The sequence below is a fragment of the Plectropomus leopardus genome, chromosome 8, assembly GCF_008729295.1.
Source record: "Plectropomus leopardus isolate mb chromosome 8, YSFRI_Pleo_2.0, whole genome shotgun sequence".
Lineage (NCBI taxonomy): Eukaryota > Metazoa > Chordata > Actinopteri > Perciformes > Serranidae > Plectropomus > Plectropomus leopardus.
In genome coordinates, this window is record NC_056470.1 from 19204225 (window position 1) to 19223418 (window position 19194).

The following is a 19194-nucleotide window of genomic DNA, read 5'->3' on the forward strand; positions in this document are numbered from 1 at the left end:
AGCCATGATTTAGAGTTAAGTCATTATTTTAAAAAAGTTTCTCATCATAATGACTCACCCTACGCGGGCTTGTTGTAATAATAACTAATTTTTTAAAACATGTACAAACAGTTAAATCTACATTTAAGTAATGCAAAATATTTTTTTTTTTTGCTGTAACAAAAAGCATCACACAGTTAAAATGTTCATACAACATAATAAATGATCACATACAGAAGTATGAGCACCTCCTAGTGGATACCATAATGTCAAACAGCCAAGCGAGGCAGTGCTGTGACGAATGGCATGACTTTATTGTGTTCATTGCTCAATGTTAGACATATGGGATTTGATGTGGTTATAGAGACATGCCATACAACCATTATTAGGGCCCCTTTTAAGCCAAATGCTCCTTCCCACCAGAGGAGGACAATAAAACCCCCGAAGACGCCCGTTTTCTGCATACAGGGGCCATGCCTTCTCTTAGATCTCTACAATTTTTTTTTAAGTGATTGTTGTCGCAGATGCACTGACTATTTACAGTGTTTACAATAGTGATGTCATGTACAAAAGAGAAAGAAACCTTTACAAATATTTGCATAAGAAAAAACAAATGTCTGCTCTTAAAAGCAATGTGAAAAGAGGAAGATATCCAGTTAATAAAAATCCCTCCCGTGATAAGGTTTAGTGTGGTAGGTCCAATGAAACAAAACTTTGGGAACAAACCAGGGGATACATGCATTAACATATCATCTCCAGGCTAAAATATTTTCCTACACTGCTTCCAACTCTTAGGCAACTCCAAAAAGATGTCAAGTCTTTCACACAAATGGTGTCAAAGCTCACGCAAGCAGTCCAGTCATGATACACATCTACTGCAGAATTAACTGACATGCACATCATCTTAACAGCTTACCACCATGACCACCAGCCAAAGCTCAAAACTGATTACCCCACAAGGTGACGACAATAAAGTGACATCAGAGTAGGTGAGAGGAAGTGATGATGTTTCCTCTGAATCGAGGCCTCCGCGTGGTAGATTTCAGCAGCTCAGAAGCAGCTTTAGGCCAAATTGTGTTTCAGGCACAGATAGATTTAGGCATTGTGTCTCTACTTTTCACCCTGTTTGGAAAGTAGAGGAACATCTGGACAGAGTATGGCAGTCTGAGGTACTTCAGGGTCAAAGGGGCTGAGAGGTTTATCTCTACTACCTACAGTTTTCTCCTCTTACACACCTTTTTGTGCCTTCTTCCTTCGTCACAAGAACAGTCAAGATTTGAGCAATAAATACTCTGTAATCAAACATATATTATGTGCAAATGAACAAAGGAAAGGAATAGGAGGAAGCCACTTAAAAATAAGTTTCAACCTTTCTTTCCCACAGCTCTAACTCTTGCAGTAACTCTCATGCGAGAAGGAAACAGTTTGAAAAAAAGGTGTTATAAAAGATAAAAAAAGAAAATGTGATGCGGAAGGAAACTCTTTTTTCAGCTGATGACAGGTATGTTCTTTTTTTTAAAAATTCTCGCTGATGTTCTCCACTTCCCCTCATGGGATGATGAATGAGAAATGCCCCAGTGAGAAGTGACGACAGAAGTGTAGAGTGACAGTCGATCGTGGAGTGTTATCTGCTGTGTACAGATGACCTTTGAAGATGACTCAGTATAAAATCCTACAAAATCAAGATTTTCAAATCCTCATCTATCACAAGAGAATTTTGTGTTTTAAAACCGATATCTAAATACAGAACATATGCAAGCATAGCCAGAAATGGTAGGCTGTTTGGGCAGACAAGATAAACAAGCTTTTTTTTGTTTACAGTATGTTGAGTAGGGTCAGTTTCTGTGTTTATAATATCAGTATATTACTGGAGGAAACCAAGGATTTCTTTATAGACTGACCCTACAAAAATCATTATTCATCCATGCACGTTCCTCTTACAGCCTCTGATATTTGATCAATGAATGACACAATGGCTGAACTGAGATGAGAAATAAACATTCAAGGCCATTTTCATGGCTGTGTTATGGAGTAATGTGTTGAATTTTGCTGAGCACCAAGTCAGAAAGCACACCAGGAGAGCACTGTGGCAGGAGTAGATGCTGCCATCTAGAGGAATTGCTAATGCACTGCATGATTCCTGTTTGATACACAGTCACTGACACAGCCTCCTAAAGTCCAATTGCCGCAAGTAGAAAATAAAGTGCATTTTTTGGCCGTCGTCGAGTGATTATCCTACTTCTGAGGTGAATTTCTTTATGAAATGAAGCCTTAAAAGAAAACCAGTAACAATAAGCACCAATAGTTTGAAGGTGAATGTTGTTAAAAGAAAAGTATGGGTCTTGATCAATAGGATTATAGGTAATATTTTGCATCATACTATTCCGGTTACCATGCACTTGCAGATTTAACAATCTGGAACGAATTGAGGGCAGAGAAGAGACAAGTCTTTCCCTGACATGATCACAGCTTCCTGTCAGAGCAGTTTCTATCTGATAGCAGGGCAGAGCAAACCCTTCGTCCATAATCACTCTCTCTATAGATCCTTTACATTTAGCTTTGCTCACTGAGCACACAGTTAAGTTAATTATTGAGTCTTTGAAGTCTCATTGGGACTGCGCCCGCTGTGTCAGTCTTAATAAAGAGTCTCTAGTTCCACAGCTTGACTGACAGTCGCGTGTTATTCTCAGAGTGTAGCCTGCAGAGAGGGATCCAGACAGCCTTCCTGCTCTGGAGACTCAATGTAGTTGGCCGACTCCTGGAGCTTCAGCAGCATTGCCATCTGGGTGGCAGGAGGAGACGGAGATGCAGATTAACAGACATGTTTTGTTTTTACAAGGTTAGAAATAGCTTGGCGTAGATGAAATTTCTCCTAAAATACATCAGCATTATGGCAACCAAAGATTACTTTTCTTATCCACTGAAGGTATATGCTGCAGAATAAAAAAATTAAAAAAACAAAACAAAAAAAAACTGTGTATAGACTCAAACAGGGGTAATCCCTCTTAATCATCTCTTATGACCCACTAGAAATTTGAAGTGGTGTATTTATCTGAAGAGACTCTGCTCCTTGTCTGTATTTTCTCATTTTTTTCTATTTTTGCCATGTTAAAGATGTTAATGGGTGTGCAGCTCCCAGCCAAAAACAGCACAGGTGAGGTCAGGACTTTATAAAAAGATAGCGACAAGGTGCCAGACCATAAGTAGCACACATCCAAGAGGGAGCCTGAAAAATAATGGGCACAGCTGCAAAAAAAAACCCCAAAACAAAGCAGATATATTGAGGTAAAATGAGTTGGCTTTCACTTCAACTCTACCAGAGAAAATTGAAAATGAGGACTGGGGATGAAGAGCGACGCACACTTGGCAGTTTTTTGCTGGCAATTAGCTTTGCTAGCTTGTAGCATATACTTGTCCATTACAACAAATGTAATGTTCCTATAGTAGCTTGCAGCTTGTGTGTGAACCAGCAGTTAGGGAGGAAAGGATTAGTTTGTTGTACTTACAAACAGTAACTGACAATTCTTGTATAGTAATACCCTTAAATTGTAAAACATTTCTATTTTAAGCTTTTTTTGCCTTTATTTGACAGGACAGCTTCAGAGTGAAAGGGGGAGAGAGAGATGGGATGACATGTAGCAAAGGTGGGTTAGATTCACTTGATTCGCAGCTACGACAAAGCTTTTGTACATGAGGTGCCCGCTCTACCAGATGAGCTACTGGGCACCCCATCTATGGTTATTGAGATAACTGTTCGGCTCATAAAATGACAGAAATGTTAAATCCTCACATTTGAGAGGCTCTTTCCAGCCAGAGTTAAGTGGAATATTTATGAAAATTGTTGCAAAAAACATCAGGGGTGCAAAATTTTGCATTTCTGCAATTTCACAATTCAGCACAGCATTAGGACTGCGGATGCAAATGAGCCCAGCTTCAGTTCTTCTGAGGTCATTAAGTGCTACCAAAAGCACATGCAAGGAATTTGACTAGGCAAATTGGTGCTTAACAATAAACACAGCGTAAGAGTCCGAAGACATAAAAAGCCCTGTTGCATTTTTCTTTCTTCTCATTCCTTTTGTTTGTCAGGCAAATCTATTTTTCGCATGTTTTTTTCTTTTCTTTAGCCTGTGCAAAACCTTAGTGCTGTCTCTTAGTAAATAAGAACATAATGAAGGGTTTCTACGTATTTTTATGGACAAAATTTCAAACTAAATATAAAAATATTAGAGCTACATTATGTCGACATAAAACTTTATAATACCTATAAAAGTACCAGAAATCCTTAAAATGATCCCCTGAAGTCTATCTCAATTCATATTCTCCTCATACCTATCCATCATCCTCACAACCCTAAACTAGTCCCCCATCTCAAAAGAAACCTTACCAGTGGGTCTGACTCCAGTGTGCTGGGTGGAGGTGTATCTTTGGGGGGCTTCTTCTCCTCACTGGGCGGACCTATGCTGGGGGGAGGTAGGTGGAAGAGTCTGGACTGGTCCTGCTGTGCATTGGGCCAAGGGAGGGTCCCTCTCACCCACTCCACTGGATCCTCCCATACTGCCTTCGGTCCGTGCACCTGAGAGAACAGATAATCTGTGTTTCCATCAAAAGCTTTCTGTATAGTGCCTCTGGAACCAAAAGTACCACCAACAAACATGTAGATCTGTTTAGCATTTCCACTGCAGACGGTATTCTTACATGTGGGTGGGGTTGTTCTCACCTCACTGCTCCGTCCAGCAGCACTCGCTGTATTTTTTCTTATTCACCAGTGATACAGAGTGAAGTCTGCACCTTGTTTATCATCCACAGAACTGGGCTACAGTTTGCAATGGGGGTCTCTCTCAATGGGACATTTATAAACAAACGGTTTGTGCATTGACTCCTTGTCAGGCAAGAGCTGGGGTTGAGTGCTGCCCGAGTGCATTGGAACCACAACACTGTGCCGCAGACTGTATAAGCGCTCTGCAAAGTTTTTTTCTCCAAGTGATGACAGAATACATGCAGTACACACAATCTGGTTGCAATTAATATACATTTTTTTTTAAAACACTAAAACTTCAAAGAGAAAGCCATCCAAAAATGAAAGTAAAAACAAATGAATAGTCTAAGTTGTCATATTGAAATTTAAGGTGTGTTGATTCACATCATCATCTCTGCACTGAGTAACATTATAAGTAAATGTTCCACCTTAAAAGTTGCCAGCTGCCCAGTGAATTAATTTTTTTTCTCTGCCCACAGCTGCTGCTAGTGGTTGTAAAACATTCTTTCTTCTTTTTATAGTTATAGTTTACTGATGCATGAAAAACTTACTGGTATGAACTGTGGTTAAACCAGCCACAGCTCAGCCCTGTTGATTCTCTACTGGCCCATCAACGGACTGCAGCATTTCTAGCTCCACCTTTTAGTACCGGATCTGTATGCTAGGTATCCCAAAGAAGAGGGATGACGAAAAATGGGGATGGTTCCAAAAGTACTCAAGGTACCATCCACAACTTATTCAATGCAAAAAATGTGTACTGAACCGAACTGAACCGAAAATGCCCCATTAGACATCCATTGTAAAACAATATGTGAAGAGGTAAAGGAATAAAGTTGTAGTTGTTGGGAGTAATGTTAAACATTGTAGGATATCTGTATGTGTTCACCTTGATGCCGTCTTTGGCTCCCTCCTGCAGGTACGGTATGATGGAGTGGTTCCACAGGTCAATGAACCACTGCCTGAACTCTGCCACCGATACTGGGCATGACAGGAAGAAGCAGGGACCTAGTGGAAGCAAAATGTTAACTTATATCCTGTTCCAGATCCAATTATCCCCCATCTCCTGTTTTCTACCTTAACCAATACTGTGTCTGCTGTCTCTCACCTATGAGGAAGTCTGAAGTGCTGTGTTTCTCCAGGAAAGTATGGAGGTGGTACCAGAGCTGAGGGATCCAGTCCAGTACGAGGAGGAGAGCCTGGTGGCGTGCAGAGTCCTGCTCCTTCTCCTGGTAAGCTTCCACGGCTTTACGGTGCAGGTACCTCAGCAGGAACCCATTTGCAGGTTCCACGTTGTTGGAGAATATTACCATCCTGTGGTCATGTGCAGGAAGTGTTACTTTTACCCCACAGGATAGCTTTATTTTGTATTTGATAATGTATCAAAGTAAGAGATGGCATTGTAATCATTCTCAGGCTCACCTGAAGCTGAGGTGCAGACCATGGTTAGATGTCATCTTTACAGGCTGATTGGTTGTCCCAATGATGTAAGGACTGAAACACCAACAGTTATTTTATGTGGTTTCATGAAACTGTATTTCTTATCTCTTCAGAGAAATGACAACAGTTTGAAATGACTCACCATTTGTGATACTTGCAGGTGAGAGCTCCGTTAACAAGCTCAGTGATGGCTGCTGAGTCACTGATGTCATCAATAATAACCACCAGTGGCAGTTCTCCTCCACTCTCTCTGTCTATCTGATTTGCTAGATCAGAAAGATACAACTGCAACTCCTGTGAAATCAAAGACGTGAGTGAAGTGTGAGTGAATTTAAAATTTATGTGAGTGGAAATTTGTGTGGCAAAAAGACTTAAAACTGTCCAGAGTCATATGTTACCTTCTGTGACTGACGATGCATGTTGAAGGTGACAGCAGCGCTGCGACCGAGGACACAGGTCTCGTGGTCAGCCTCAGACAAGTCAGTCCGGCTGCGCTGCAGGAGGTAGTGGGCCAGACGTTGAGCCAGGTAAGTCTTTCCAGTTCCACTAGGCCCAGATAGAACCAGACGCCTGTGTTTCAGCACCAAGCTGATGTAGTGCAGCATCATTGGCTTAGGAATCAGAGTCTCAAACACCAGAGAGTCAACACATTTTTCTCTGAGACCTAAAGAGACAAAGACACAGGAGAGAGAGTGAAAAGAAGTAACTGAATTTATATCCATCATTAAAAACTTGTAAATATAGTATGTAAAAACAGTGCTGGTGTTTCTCCTTTATTTCAAATCACATCTACTTTCATATCAACAGCATAACATGAGTTTTTAAATTCCCTACCATCTAGACACAGACTAGCTTCCACACTTTGCTGCATGTTTGCAAAATTACTCTTACTTGAGTGAGACAATCATCCCAATTAAGGATTTGTTGCCTTTTTGAGTTATCATTACAGGCCATACATTGCTGAGTAGGGACTGTTTTTAGTCGCTCAACGTGGAGGCATGTAAGAAAAACAAACTTTTCTTCACAAACTCAAGGTTACACAGGATAAGCAATAGATAGACAGATGATCATTTCGTGGTTTAAGTATTCCTTTATGAAAAACTATTGGTATAGTAGTAATAGTACGATTATTAATCGTAGACAATCATTAACCTTTCAAAGTGACAAGTATGCGCGCTGAACCATTGCTAAGGCAACGATAAGGCGAGGCTTGAGGTTTGTCCCCTCCTATCACCCTCTGCACTCCCTGGGTCAGCTGGTACATGTGCAGCGAATCACAGGACAGACCAAGACTGGCAGTCGGGTCCACTTGAGTTAGATAGTCCTGGTGAAAAAGATAACAAATAAGCACTAATCTATCAAATCACAGCTATACTATAAATTAGAACAACAAATATCTATGCACTGAGAGAGGACCAGCATTGACTTACCTTGAAGGTCTTAGCTATAAGAGTGTCGAGACAGGACCAGTCAGTTCTTGCACCGACCAGCACTGAGCCCAGGTAGAAATCCTGCTGCTGCTTACTGTCCTGAACAGACAGAGATAAGAAAACACGTACAATCACCCAGCTGTTCCATTTAAAGCCGGTAACATAATTGAATATCATGTCCATTAAAGGTGTTCTGTGTTTACCTCTGCTTGATCTCCAATGCGGACCAGCACTCGTGCACACACCTCATCCCGCTGGGAAGACATACTTAATGAGTCAACTGAAGACGTGTCTGAAAAAGTACAGAAAAGACCCCATGAAAGAAGTATAGACATACAACTTGTATCTATATACTATGCATGAAAAAAAGGTAGGATTCTATGTTCGTCTCTTACCGGGATCTTTACAATCATTTAGACTGAGGCTGAAGGACTTGGTGAGGGACATGCTCATTGGCTGCCTCAGTGACGGCCCGAGAAGAGAGGCCAGACCTGAGGGCTGGGATGTGGAAGAGGTGGGGCCGGAGCCTGTTTTCAAATGGTCATTCTCCGCCTTCAGGTTCTCCACCGTTGACTATGACACAGGAAGGTAAAAAAATTTAAATTCTAGTTATATTAACTCACAAACAAATCATCATTAATACTGCAGGTCTTAGAACATACAGGCAAAACAAACCTGCATGCTGTTCATGGCTTCTCGAAGCTGCTCCAGCTGATGTGCAGAGCTTAAGGCTTCCAATCGGATGTCTGTCAGTTCTCTCTCTTTCACCCAGAGTTCTGAGCGCAAGTCTGATACTGCCGTTTCCTCATTATCTCCCTCCTCTGTAGTCTCCATGATCCTGGAGGGGACAAGATTTGCATATCAGTGCCAGACACCCCTGATGGCTAAACTGGCTTTCTCACTATTGAGCTAAGAGCTGTAGGCAGGTGTTTGTGTACTCACACAGATGAGGTGGCAGAGGCCGAAGTATTGAGGGTTGAGGGCTGATTTTCTCCTTCATCTCCTCCCTCATGGAGCATCTTTGGGGAGTTGGGAGCCGAGGAGTCAGGGGTGGCAATTTCCTCAATGTCTGAGTATGTTTTAGAGCCTTTCTTAATGCTGAATGCCTTGTTGAAAGAGCTCCTCAGCTACAACGGTGGAGAGGAGCGAGAAAGAAGGAGAGACGGCCATTGAACTAATATTCAGTGGATTACTACATTAATTACTTGGCGAGGTAAAAAAAAGAATGTGGTGTTAGGATTGTTAACCCAATACATGCTTGATATTAAAGCTAACTTTGGTATTTTTTAACTTGGACATTATGTTCCCATGCTTTTGAGTCTAAGTGACTCCTAGGAACAACAATTTTTCAAATGGGTCCACTAAAAGTGCTTGTTTTCGCCAGAGATAGACCTTTTTTTAAAGAGTAAAATCACCAGAAACAGCCCCCAAATCGCTCTCACCAAAGCCATAAGACTCTATTTAAATAAATAATAGTTTTGTCTTTGTAGAATTCACTTAATTTAGAGTCAACAGAAATATAATAAAACTAATTAAAACTGCCTTGCTTCATCTTTGTACTGTTCCAGCAGTCACCAGCTCTGGTTTGGTTGAAATAAATTCTTAATTTACCTAGTTGAATGTGAAAATATGCTGGTTCTTCACATGGAGTTTGGTGGAATAAGCAATAGTGGTTTCAGGGCTGTTTCCAGTCAAACAGTATCTTAGTATAAACAGAAAGGTCTATCACTGTGGGGATTGTCAGACAATATAATCTGAGCATGTCAGTGGCCAAAACAAGCACTTTTAGTGGATGTGAACAGACGGTTCCAACACGCCCCAAGTGGTTACATTGTAGCCTTTCTCATGGCTGCAGGCTGCAGCGGTCTCACTTAATACTGGTCAAAAATTTAGATTCCCACTTACTTGTTTGACAAAAAAAAAAAAAGAAAAAAAAGATTGAAAAACACCAAAGTTACCCCTTAAAGGAGTGGTTCCTCATCTTAGGAAAAGCTTATTCTCTCTTTTGCCATGAGTGAGATAAGAAGATTGATACCGCCTATTAAATATGAAGTCTGAACCAACTGGCTATTAGTTGGGCTTAGCATTATGAATGCAAGCAGCGGAAGACAGCTAGCATGAATTTAAAAAAAAAGAAAAAAAGGCCCACCAGTACCTCTACAGCTTACTAACACATTCATCAAGCAAATGTGCAGCTACGCAAATTTGGTAACTTCAAACTGAGCCAAGCTCGCTGCCTGTTTACCCGTCTTTTTTAGTCTTTATGATGCACTAAGCTTACAGGCTATTGACGGTAGCTTCTTATTTACCTGACAGACTTGAGAGTAGTTTGGCAAGACAACAAATAGGCATATTTCCCAAGATGAGAAACTATTCCTTAAGGCTTCCAGTCATTTTCTGTAAATAGGTCAAAGTTATAGCCAGTGTTTTTGCAGATTTTGTACCCAGCTTTTAGGTCAGTATGGGTTACTCAGTAAGGTTGTAAAAAAATCAACGAAGGAAGAAATACACAATAAAGCATGGTGTAAATGAGGGGAAACATAATTTGACAACCCCAATCAATAAACTGATAATTAAAGTGAGAACTTTTACAGAACATCATGTCTGCTGATTGCCACTCTAACTGAATTACAGTTAATCAGTACTTTAGGAGGTCAATGAGCAGAGATGGAGGGTACTTGAGGATTAGAGTTTAAGATGTTTCATAATGCTGTATGACAGAAAATTATAGAGGCTTTATGAGGACACAATGACTGCACTCACCTCAAAGACCTAAAACAGAAAAATGAGGAGGGAGAGACTTGTCACACTTACTACTATGGCATTTTCACTGCAGAGAATAAACACAGCAGAGACAAACACCAGGTTGTGAGAGTAAGTCACTTCCTCACATGCAGCGCCTGTTCTTACCCAGCTCTTTTTCTTCTTTTTCTTGGCATCTTGGTCCTTCAAGCTGCCTATGCTGGACATGCTGGTCAGGCTGTTGAGACTGGAGATGCTTTCACATGAATTCTGACGTCGAATCTGCATGTCTGGTAAACAATAAAACTCATCATCAAAATGGGCAGAGATACAGGCAGGTGTGCAGAGGGACAAAAGAAAACAGAAATATCAACTGGTTCGTCTCCAAACCTTTCATATTATCTGGGTTGTTTAAGGCTCCTTGTATGACAGCCTGGGCTTCTTCGTTTTTGACCTTAAGAGCCTCGATGGTCTCCCTCAGCTCCACCAGCTCTGAGTCCTATACAAAAAAATTTAATAAATGTTAGTGGGTTTGATTGGGATAGATTAGTCTGCAAAACTCAGAGCTGTATGACAGTTAGTATATTATTTTAAAGAAGCAAAGTAGGTTAAACTTTTCATAATGAAAAACGTGACGTTTTTTCCTTTCCCCTGCATTTTACAGTGACTGGGGTGCTCAAGCATAGAACAGAGCAATGGAAAGGGAAGAAAAAATTAAAAATTAAAAAATTAAATGAAAATGTTGTGTAAGAAAATATAACTAATTAGGCATATGATAGTTTATCACCACTTCAGACATAGTGCTATTATGTATCTTTATTCTTATTGTTTACTCTTTAAAAATAAATAAATGAATAATAAATAAATAATAAATAAATTTAAACTGTCACTTTACTTTTAACTGTAAATTTATGCACTCATACACCTGCTTGGCATGTTAACAGTTCAAAACGACAAAGACTGAAGAACAAGAGAGCCTTTCTGTGCTGCTCATTGTGTGCTAAAGTCGATCTCACTCCTCTCTACATAGAGCCACCCGGCCCATCTCCTCAAGGTTAAAGAGCCTGTGCTCCAGGCTGAGCTGCACAGGTCAGCGCGCTGGCACACACAACAAAGAGTTTCTCTGGAGTGGTCTAGACGGGTCTTTCAGTGGGAGCAGCAAGGCATGAAGCACTAAGAGAGACTCCTCACATTTGTGCACACACTAAACACCGCCTCAGGCACTGATCAATTTATCCACAGCAAAACGGATACAAAGGCTGAAGAATGCAGGAATGTGATGTTTGGTGTGCGTGCACATGCAAGCTGTTTGCACTTTTCACTCAGCCTAAAGCGAAGGTTTTTTTTCATTGATCCTCTGTCCTCTTCTCACACTAAGTCACCCTGTGGGACTGCGGCGCGAGCCCTTAACCTACATTCAACTCCTAACCGCAGGCTGTGATCAAAGTCACCTCGCTCCATGTTAGCACAATACCGCCTGCTCTTCGCTGCTTATAAGGCAAGCACAATGGTGGGCTGCAGCTGGAATTTAAGTTTGTGTTTGAAATGGATGTGACGTTACCTTCTGTTCGTGGCTTATTGACAGACTCTGCAGCCGCGTTGTCATCAGCTGCAAGCTTTGTTCAAAGGCAGCCACCAGATTTGCCTGTTTGGAAAAGATAAAGTCAAAAACAATAAAACAAAATGTGATTAATTCTTGATCTAATCAAAGCATCATTTACATCTAGACACGGATAAAGTAAAGGGAGATGAATGAAACTAAAATTAACACCCAATACAGGAAAAGATTCAACAGATTTCCTCTGCCCCTTTATCCCTCGTATTCGAGGTGCTAAAAGACTGAATAACACACAAAGGCTAAACAGGATGTCTCCTGTGGAAAATTCTCCTCCTCCCTAATCTCTCTCTCACACACACACACTTCAGCCCAGAGCAGGAAGGGAAAATGACTTTCCCCTCTCCTTTAAAGAATGTATTAACACAGTAGAATAATGCATAAAGCCAAGTCATTAATCGCACATAATCGTGATGTGATCCGTGCATCTATTTTGCCCGTTCACTGCCCTCACATAATAAGGTCAAACAGTCTGAAAAAAAATCTCACACACACAACAACACTTGATCGATGTGTGCTGCATGAAGCTGTGCATAACGGCTGTGCTGTACTGCTGCACTCGGACAAATGGAAACGCTGACAGGGTGGTCGTTCAGGAACAACCTTGCAGAGTTGAGAAAAAGGGCAAGGCACCTGCGTGTGTGTGTGTGTGTGTGTGTGTGTGTGTGTGTGTGTGTGTGTGTGTGTGTCATAGCTAAGTGGCTTGGCAAGAGGTTCAGGAGAAGGTTAGCATTATTCGGGCCCCACATGGATAAGAAATGTGCTAAGACGGCACAGAAATGATCTATGACTGACATTCCACAGCTTGAATTTTAAATCTCTCTCTGCCCACCTCTTTACTGTTTTATCTGAAGGGTAAATATTGTGAGAAGTGGATTGGCTGGTAATACTCAAATCTTTAAAAACAGGTCATGGATATATCGTGTATTTTATTTATTTTTTTTAAATAAAAGGCTGAATATTTTTTCATGTCAGGGCACTGTAACTATTGGCAAATCACTGTCTTGTGTTGTGATTGGTAGGTCTATTTATCTTTTAAACTAAAATATGAACATGACTGTAAGATTCTGCAATGTAGTATTTAAAGTAAGTGGGTGGTGAAGACAAAAAATGGTAAATTAAAGCTATACTGATGCATGTGCCCGCAGCAGTGCTCATATTTCATGCAATCCCTGCATAACTTAGTGCCCCACTTGGGCCACTCCAGTATAAAAAAAAAAAAAAAAAAGTCTGGACTCGCCACTGTGCAAAAAAAAGCTGCTTGCACATCATCCCTTACAGCTGCAGATTTTGGTCCAACAATTAGTATTTTCAGCTCAGGAAGGAGTGTAGTACAAGGGAAAAAGTATACTACGCCTTTCATGTTAATCATAATAACCGAACATGTTTCCCAGTGGTTGATAGATTTGTTTTTGACAGTGTTTGGACAACAATGGAGTTCTATTTCACAGAGAAACACGCTATATTAGGCTTTGGGCTCACACGTAAAACTTATTAGTAGAATCAGTTCATTGTTGTTGTTAGTCTTGGAACAGTACAAGTTGACAATGAGAAAAATATTGCGTTATGGTGTGCACCTATGCACCTATGCAAGGCCAAACATACCTTACAGAACACCAGCATATGTTTTAAAGGTCTGGATCCACTGTCTTGCAGAAAAAGCGAGAGCATAACTCTAGCAGCAATAAAATGGTTCACTAACATGAACTAAAGAAACTTATAAGTGAAATGGAATTCAAGCAGTAAGAAACAAAAGAGCAATACATTTCTCTTTCGTGCCTGTCCTCACTTGTTCAACACTCATGGAGTCTTTATGAGTATCAGTTACCTCTGCCTTGGGGTAGATGTCATTGAGGTGGACAGTTTATCAAGATGAGTGACAAGTATAAGGGTGTAAAACTGGAGGGAGGGGCTTTTACAAATTTGTTGCCTCGAGGTGAAAGGCTGCAATATGTCGCTTTAATTATGGCAAATGTCAATCAAATGGATTCCAGTGTGGTTGAACAAAGAAAAGTTTTTCTCCTTTTATTAATAATTTTTTTGATTTAAAAAATACAAAATGTAACCTTTAAGATAATTTGTATATTTTTAAGATGAAATTTTGAGACTACTAAAAAGGAAAATTTGTTATGGGCTCTTTATGCAAGTTGTTTGCCTGATGAAGGTCTAGTACCAAAACATTGCATCAAAATAATGATTTTTGGAAGTTAGACAATGTGCAGGAGTTTTTCTCTTATTTGCAAGTAGGTACTGCCATTTATTAATGATTAGTAAGATAACAGACAAACAGTACATACGTTTGCCGTCAGCTGTGTCGTCAGGTTAGACACCTTCTCCTGCGACGATTCCAGCTCCCTCCTCAGTTTACGTATTTGCTGTCAGGAAAAACAGGTGTGTTAAACGATTTTAAAAACAAATTTAAAGCTGACAGCTGCAGACGTTACACAGGTGACTTGGATTGGATGTTGTTCATGAAATGAATGACGGACTTGTTCTCCGGCAGACAACAGAGATGAAATTGATGGGTGAAGGGACAGAAATGAGACAAAGGAGAAGATAGAGCAGGAAAGAACACGCTTACCTCTCCCTGAATCCTTTCCTCAGCCTTTGGAAGCAGAGGGAATAAAAGTCAAGTGGTTAGATGAGACAAAAGGAGAGGAGTAGAGAGGAGAGGAGACTAATAAGGTATCTGGCATACCAAGGGAGAAAGTCTTGTCTCTTTTTAAAGTGTGAAATGAGAGGAGAGCATCACTGTTACACACAAACACTCACACCACATAACATACTGAGGTGTATCTACCTGATTCTGCATGCTGCCCACACTCACCGAGGAGTAACTTGACGAGGCATTGGATGCCAGGGAGAGAACCGACCCATGAACTGAGAGGAGAAAATTAAGAGCAACAAAATCAATTAATTATAACTGAGCTGTACAAAAACACTGAACAACAGATGTCATCATAATTCAGTGGGCTCACCCTCGTCTTGCTCCTTGTCCCTGAAGGATCCGGAGCGAACCATTCCCATGCTGCGGGGGCGTTCAGCCAGTGACAGTGTACTGCCCAGCGGAGACGCTCCGTATAGCTCCAGAGAGGCATCGTGTGTTGGGATGCTGTTGGATCGAGTCATCCTCGGAGGTCCGCCGACAGGGCTGGGTACTAGGAAGAGAGGGCAGGGGTCAAGTTAGCAATGTTATACCTGAAATGCATACATAGTGAAGAGCTATTCTCATCAGGATGCTTTAAAGAGTGTTTACATGTGTTTAAACTCACCCATACTAGTTTTTGAGTTGCGGGGCAGGGAGGTGGGTGAGGACAGCAGTGGAAGAGTGAGCGAGTCGGTCATACTGAGAATAGTATGAGAGTGTCTTCGCTCTCCTTTCTCCTTCCCTTCCTCCTCGACCTGGGAGGCACCACTGAAACTGCACAGACAAAGAGTAAAGTCAGTGTCACTCATAGTAAATAGAAAAAATGTCAGTCATTGTAGATCATTTGTAAATTCATGTACAGTGTTAAAGGAATACTTCAACTTCCAAATGAACATTAGTATATCAGTTGGTCACACCGTGAAAATGGCAAACATATTGATTTACTGATTGATTGGGGACCATAATTAACAACACCAAAAACTATATCAAAACATCCTTTTACAAGCTCGACAAAAACAACAACAAATCTTTCTTAACAAATTCAAGGTAGCACGGCATGACTAATTGAAATCCTTAAATACTGCTTTTAATTTTTACAAGAAATTACAATGTAGCTATGAGCAGGTACAAGGACATTTTTATGAATGTGTTCATTAATGTATTTTCCACAATTATAACTTCTCCTATGAAGATTTTATATTATTACAACTGTATCATCGTATACTGTCATCTATTATCTGTTTTCTTAGCAGCATACAGTTATAGATGCTTTACAGGAGGAGCTGAAGTTGTTAAACAAGAACTTATATTAATTAAATGTTTATATGCGATTCTAAAATGTTAAATACTAGGAGTTAAAAATACAGTGTTACCCAGTACTAATATCTGGAAAGTATGAGTGGAAAGACAAACTAAATGTTTTCAGTGGGAAACAATGACATACAATTTTGAGGGGATTAAAACAGGATTTTCGGAATTCGAGTGACAGAGATGATGAGGATTAACTTTAGGTTACTTGCATAACCCCGGTTCTCAGAGTAGCATGAGTGAGATGTCTCACTATGGGATGCGCCTCCCTGCGTATTCCTCAGAAGGATTTATCTCATTACACCAATCCTGATTGGCTGTTGATATTTGACTTTCGCATCAGGTGACACCATCCACCTTTAAATAGCTATTCACGCAGCTATAGGGTGGATGGTGTCACTGAGGATCTTATCAATGGGATCTCTGTGTGTGTGCAATTACAGGACTGTGCCAAAATTGGCATCAAACCGTCAGTGCCTGACTGTGTGGCGTATAAGAGCGTGTATGTGCTTCTGCACTTACCTTAAACCTTTCTTTGGCAGTGTGTTTCTGTCTCTCTGAGAACTGTGGAGATTAAACAATGACAATATTCAACCTCTGCTGCAGGGAGTTATTAAACTCTCAGATCAGGCAGAAGGCACAAAGAAGCACAGTAAAACTGGCAGACAGCTGGTGTCAGCCAATAATTATGACTTTAGTCACTGAGGCCTGTACAACACTGATAATAGGCCTGTAGTAATAACAGCCTAAAAAGCCCTGAGCCTGTGTGTGTGTGTGTGTGTGTTTGTGTGTCAATGGGTGGGCATGCATGTTGTTCCCTTTACTTATGGTTGAGTTGAGTTGAATTAGCCTTCCCATTAAGCCAAATTCTATATTTTGGGCATTTTGTAGCATCTTGTACAGCATACACTGCAAACACATGAAATATACAATATATTTCAGTGACTACTATAGGATGTCTAATGGATGGAGGTCATCATCTTGCAATTGTTTTGTCTCTATTAGAGTCAAATTCAGACACATTTATTTTAGTAATTAGTCTAAAGAAACCACTGGTCAAAAGTAATATTCTTGAGAATACCCTGACAACAATGTTTTTATTGTGTTGTTTGTTATTGTCTTTGAAGGTGTGAACAGCTTTTTTTTTCTTGGCTTTATCAGTTCCACTGCTTTAAAAAATAGCTCCATACCGTTCTAGTATGAGCAGCATTTTGTCAACAAATGCTACCAGAATCACTGCTCCAGGTGCCCACTCGATAAGAGGAGGGATTATTATTCTAAGGAATAACATGTCAAAGAACTGCCCTGATCACTCCTGCCATCCCTGAACACTGAATAATGTCAATGCAGTTCTTTAGCGGACCAGTAGGTGGAGTTACATAGCAGCGTTATAAAATATGAATGACAAAACATATGCTTTGCATGTAAACTGTTGTGTTGTTGGGTTTGAAGTATATGAAAAACTGAAGATTACTCAATCTCACCTGTCTGTGAGAGACAACGAGACTTTACTTCCAGAGCTCCAGCTGGCAGGAGGGCCTCTGTCGTCCTGTCTATCTTTATGTCGGGACTCTAAGGTGGTGTAGCCTCTCACCAAACTCTCCCTCTCCTTCTCCTGTTCCATCTCCTGAGGCTCCGGGGCCAGACTCATGTGGAGCGGCAGCGACTCCATGCTGCGATGCAGCCCAGACAGACGAGGGTAGAGCAGGGGAGAGGTGTTCCCGCCGTTCCCTTGAACCCCGAGAGAAGAGACCTGCCTGGGCCCCAACCCTGTCCCTGAGCTTGAGAAGCAGGCTGAAGAGTTCACATTGAGTAAAGGAGCAGGGCTGGGGGTCAGGCAGGGGCCAGGGGAGCTTCCTGCTGAGCTGGCCAGGTCCTGGAGTTTAGAGTAGGGAGGAATTTTAGGTGGCAGGGAGTCCTGAACTCCGACCTCTAGGCTGTTGGAGTTCAGCTTGTCCAGCTGGGCCATAGATGGAGGCTTTGCCAGGCTGCGCATCCCAGATAACCTGAAAACAAAGACAGACAGTGTTGAGTTGAACACATTTTCATACTTGTTTTGTATGTGAAAGTGTGAACAGGCTTCCTGCAGCTTTAGGCAAGGTGTTTACTGTAACATAAAATGGTTTTTTTTGTTCAGAAAAAAATTTGATTATTTATGTCAAATGTTGAAAAAAACAACCCTTTTTAGAGTAAAACACATGGAAGGCAATGAACATATATTATCATAGAAGAATCTATTTGGTTTACCGACAGAAGTGGGAAATATCTGACACTGCTGGTCATTTGTTTTGGCTATTTTGTGTTCCTCACTCTGCATGTGAGATTCCACTGCTTGGATTCCCATCATGAGAAGTTTAGGAGGAGGAATTTATGAAATTATTTAACAAAAAAAGACTTTTTAAGGATGTGTGTTTTGTGGTAGTATCTGAAGCCCAGTACCTGTGTGTGTTGGGTGAGGGCAGATCCATGCTCTTGCCACTGCTGGGAGGTCTCAGGCCCTGCAGCTTCCCTCCGTTCTCTGAGGGGGTCTGAGCTGGGCTGCCCTTCAGAGACCCACCTCCACACTCAGAGTCAGATACCACAGCTTTAGCTTTGGCCCTCTCTTTCTCTTTCTCTCTGTCTGTCTGATTGACAGGGCCGGGACTTGGGATCCCACGACCACCTGCTTTACTCAACCCAGAACCAAGCCCTGAGGCGGGCTCTTTGAGCCTAGAGCCCTGGGGAGGTTTAATCAGTCCAGAGCCGGAGTCCATGGTAGTACTCATTGGACGAGCTGAGCTCGGTCGGGTTAGAGTCAGGGTGCTTGTCTTTGCTGGGCGAGGCAGCGAGCGGTACTGGAGAGACGTCCTTGCATTTGGAGATAGAAAACCACTCTGGTCGGTGCTTGAAACATCCAGACTTGTCTTGCGTCCTCCACCACTACCACCACCACCAGCTCCTGGTTTGACAGGTATACCCGATGTTTTAGGAATCTTCCCCACAGCTGCAGAGCCGCAGGGCATACTGGGATTGTTTGTGTTGTTATTGGTAGCAGTGGTAGGCTTCTTGAAGCCAAAGTTTCCACCAGTGGAGGGCCTGACTAGACCAGATGGAGGTTTACGTTGCTCACCAGCACTGATGCCATTTCTGTGGTCTTTACCGGCATCAGAAGAGGAGCGCTGAAGGCCGGAGGTCTTTACTGCTAATCGGGACTTGTCTATTGGCTTCCCATCTGACTTAACTGTACCTAAAGAGGTGGAGGAGGGGAAAAAGAAAAAAAGTCATGGATGAGTAACTTCAA

General features: G+C 41.4%; 1 protein-coding gene across 3 annotated transcripts in view; it reads right to left on the minus strand.

Moving 5' to 3' along the window:
- Positions 1 to 269: 269 nt before the first annotated feature.
- Positions 270 to 19194, minus strand: part of LOC121947357 (neuron navigator 1-like) — a 113931-nt gene continuing 95006 nt past the window's right edge. Inside the window, exons 10-33 of one of the 3 annotated variants that reach the window (XM_042492370.1) lie at positions 18354 to 19140; positions 17399 to 17920; positions 16437 to 16478; positions 15232 to 15380; positions 14938 to 15117; positions 14760 to 14839; positions 14257 to 14334; positions 11906 to 11989; positions 10735 to 10843; positions 10513 to 10634; positions 10366 to 10374; positions 8545 to 8729; positions 8278 to 8440; positions 7998 to 8175; positions 7806 to 7894; positions 7603 to 7701; positions 7325 to 7496; positions 6571 to 6836; positions 6315 to 6466; positions 6155 to 6226; positions 5841 to 6046; positions 5622 to 5740; positions 4364 to 4552; positions 270 to 2761 (exon numbers count right to left, since the gene is read on the minus strand). In XM_042492370.1, the coding sequence (XP_042348304.1) occupies positions 2666 to 2761; positions 4364 to 4552; positions 5622 to 5740; positions 5841 to 6046; positions 6155 to 6226; positions 6315 to 6466; positions 6571 to 6836; positions 7325 to 7496; positions 7603 to 7701; positions 7806 to 7894; positions 7998 to 8175; positions 8278 to 8440; positions 8545 to 8729; positions 10366 to 10374; positions 10513 to 10634; positions 10735 to 10843; positions 11906 to 11989; positions 14257 to 14334; positions 14760 to 14839; positions 14938 to 15117; positions 15232 to 15380; positions 16437 to 16478; positions 17399 to 17920; positions 18354 to 19140 (4148 nt within the window). In that variant the 3' untranslated portion in view covers positions 270 to 2665. The remainder of the gene's footprint in view (positions 2762 to 4363; positions 4553 to 5621; positions 5741 to 5840; positions 6047 to 6154; positions 6227 to 6314; positions 6467 to 6570; positions 6837 to 7324; positions 7497 to 7602; positions 7702 to 7805; positions 7895 to 7997; positions 8176 to 8277; positions 8441 to 8544; positions 8730 to 10365; positions 10375 to 10512; positions 10635 to 10734; positions 10844 to 11905; positions 11990 to 14256; positions 14335 to 14759; positions 14840 to 14937; positions 15118 to 15231; positions 15381 to 16436; positions 16479 to 17398; positions 17921 to 18353; positions 19141 to 19194) is intronic. The other 2 variants (XM_042492373.1, XM_042492372.1) reach the window with 2 other exon arrangements.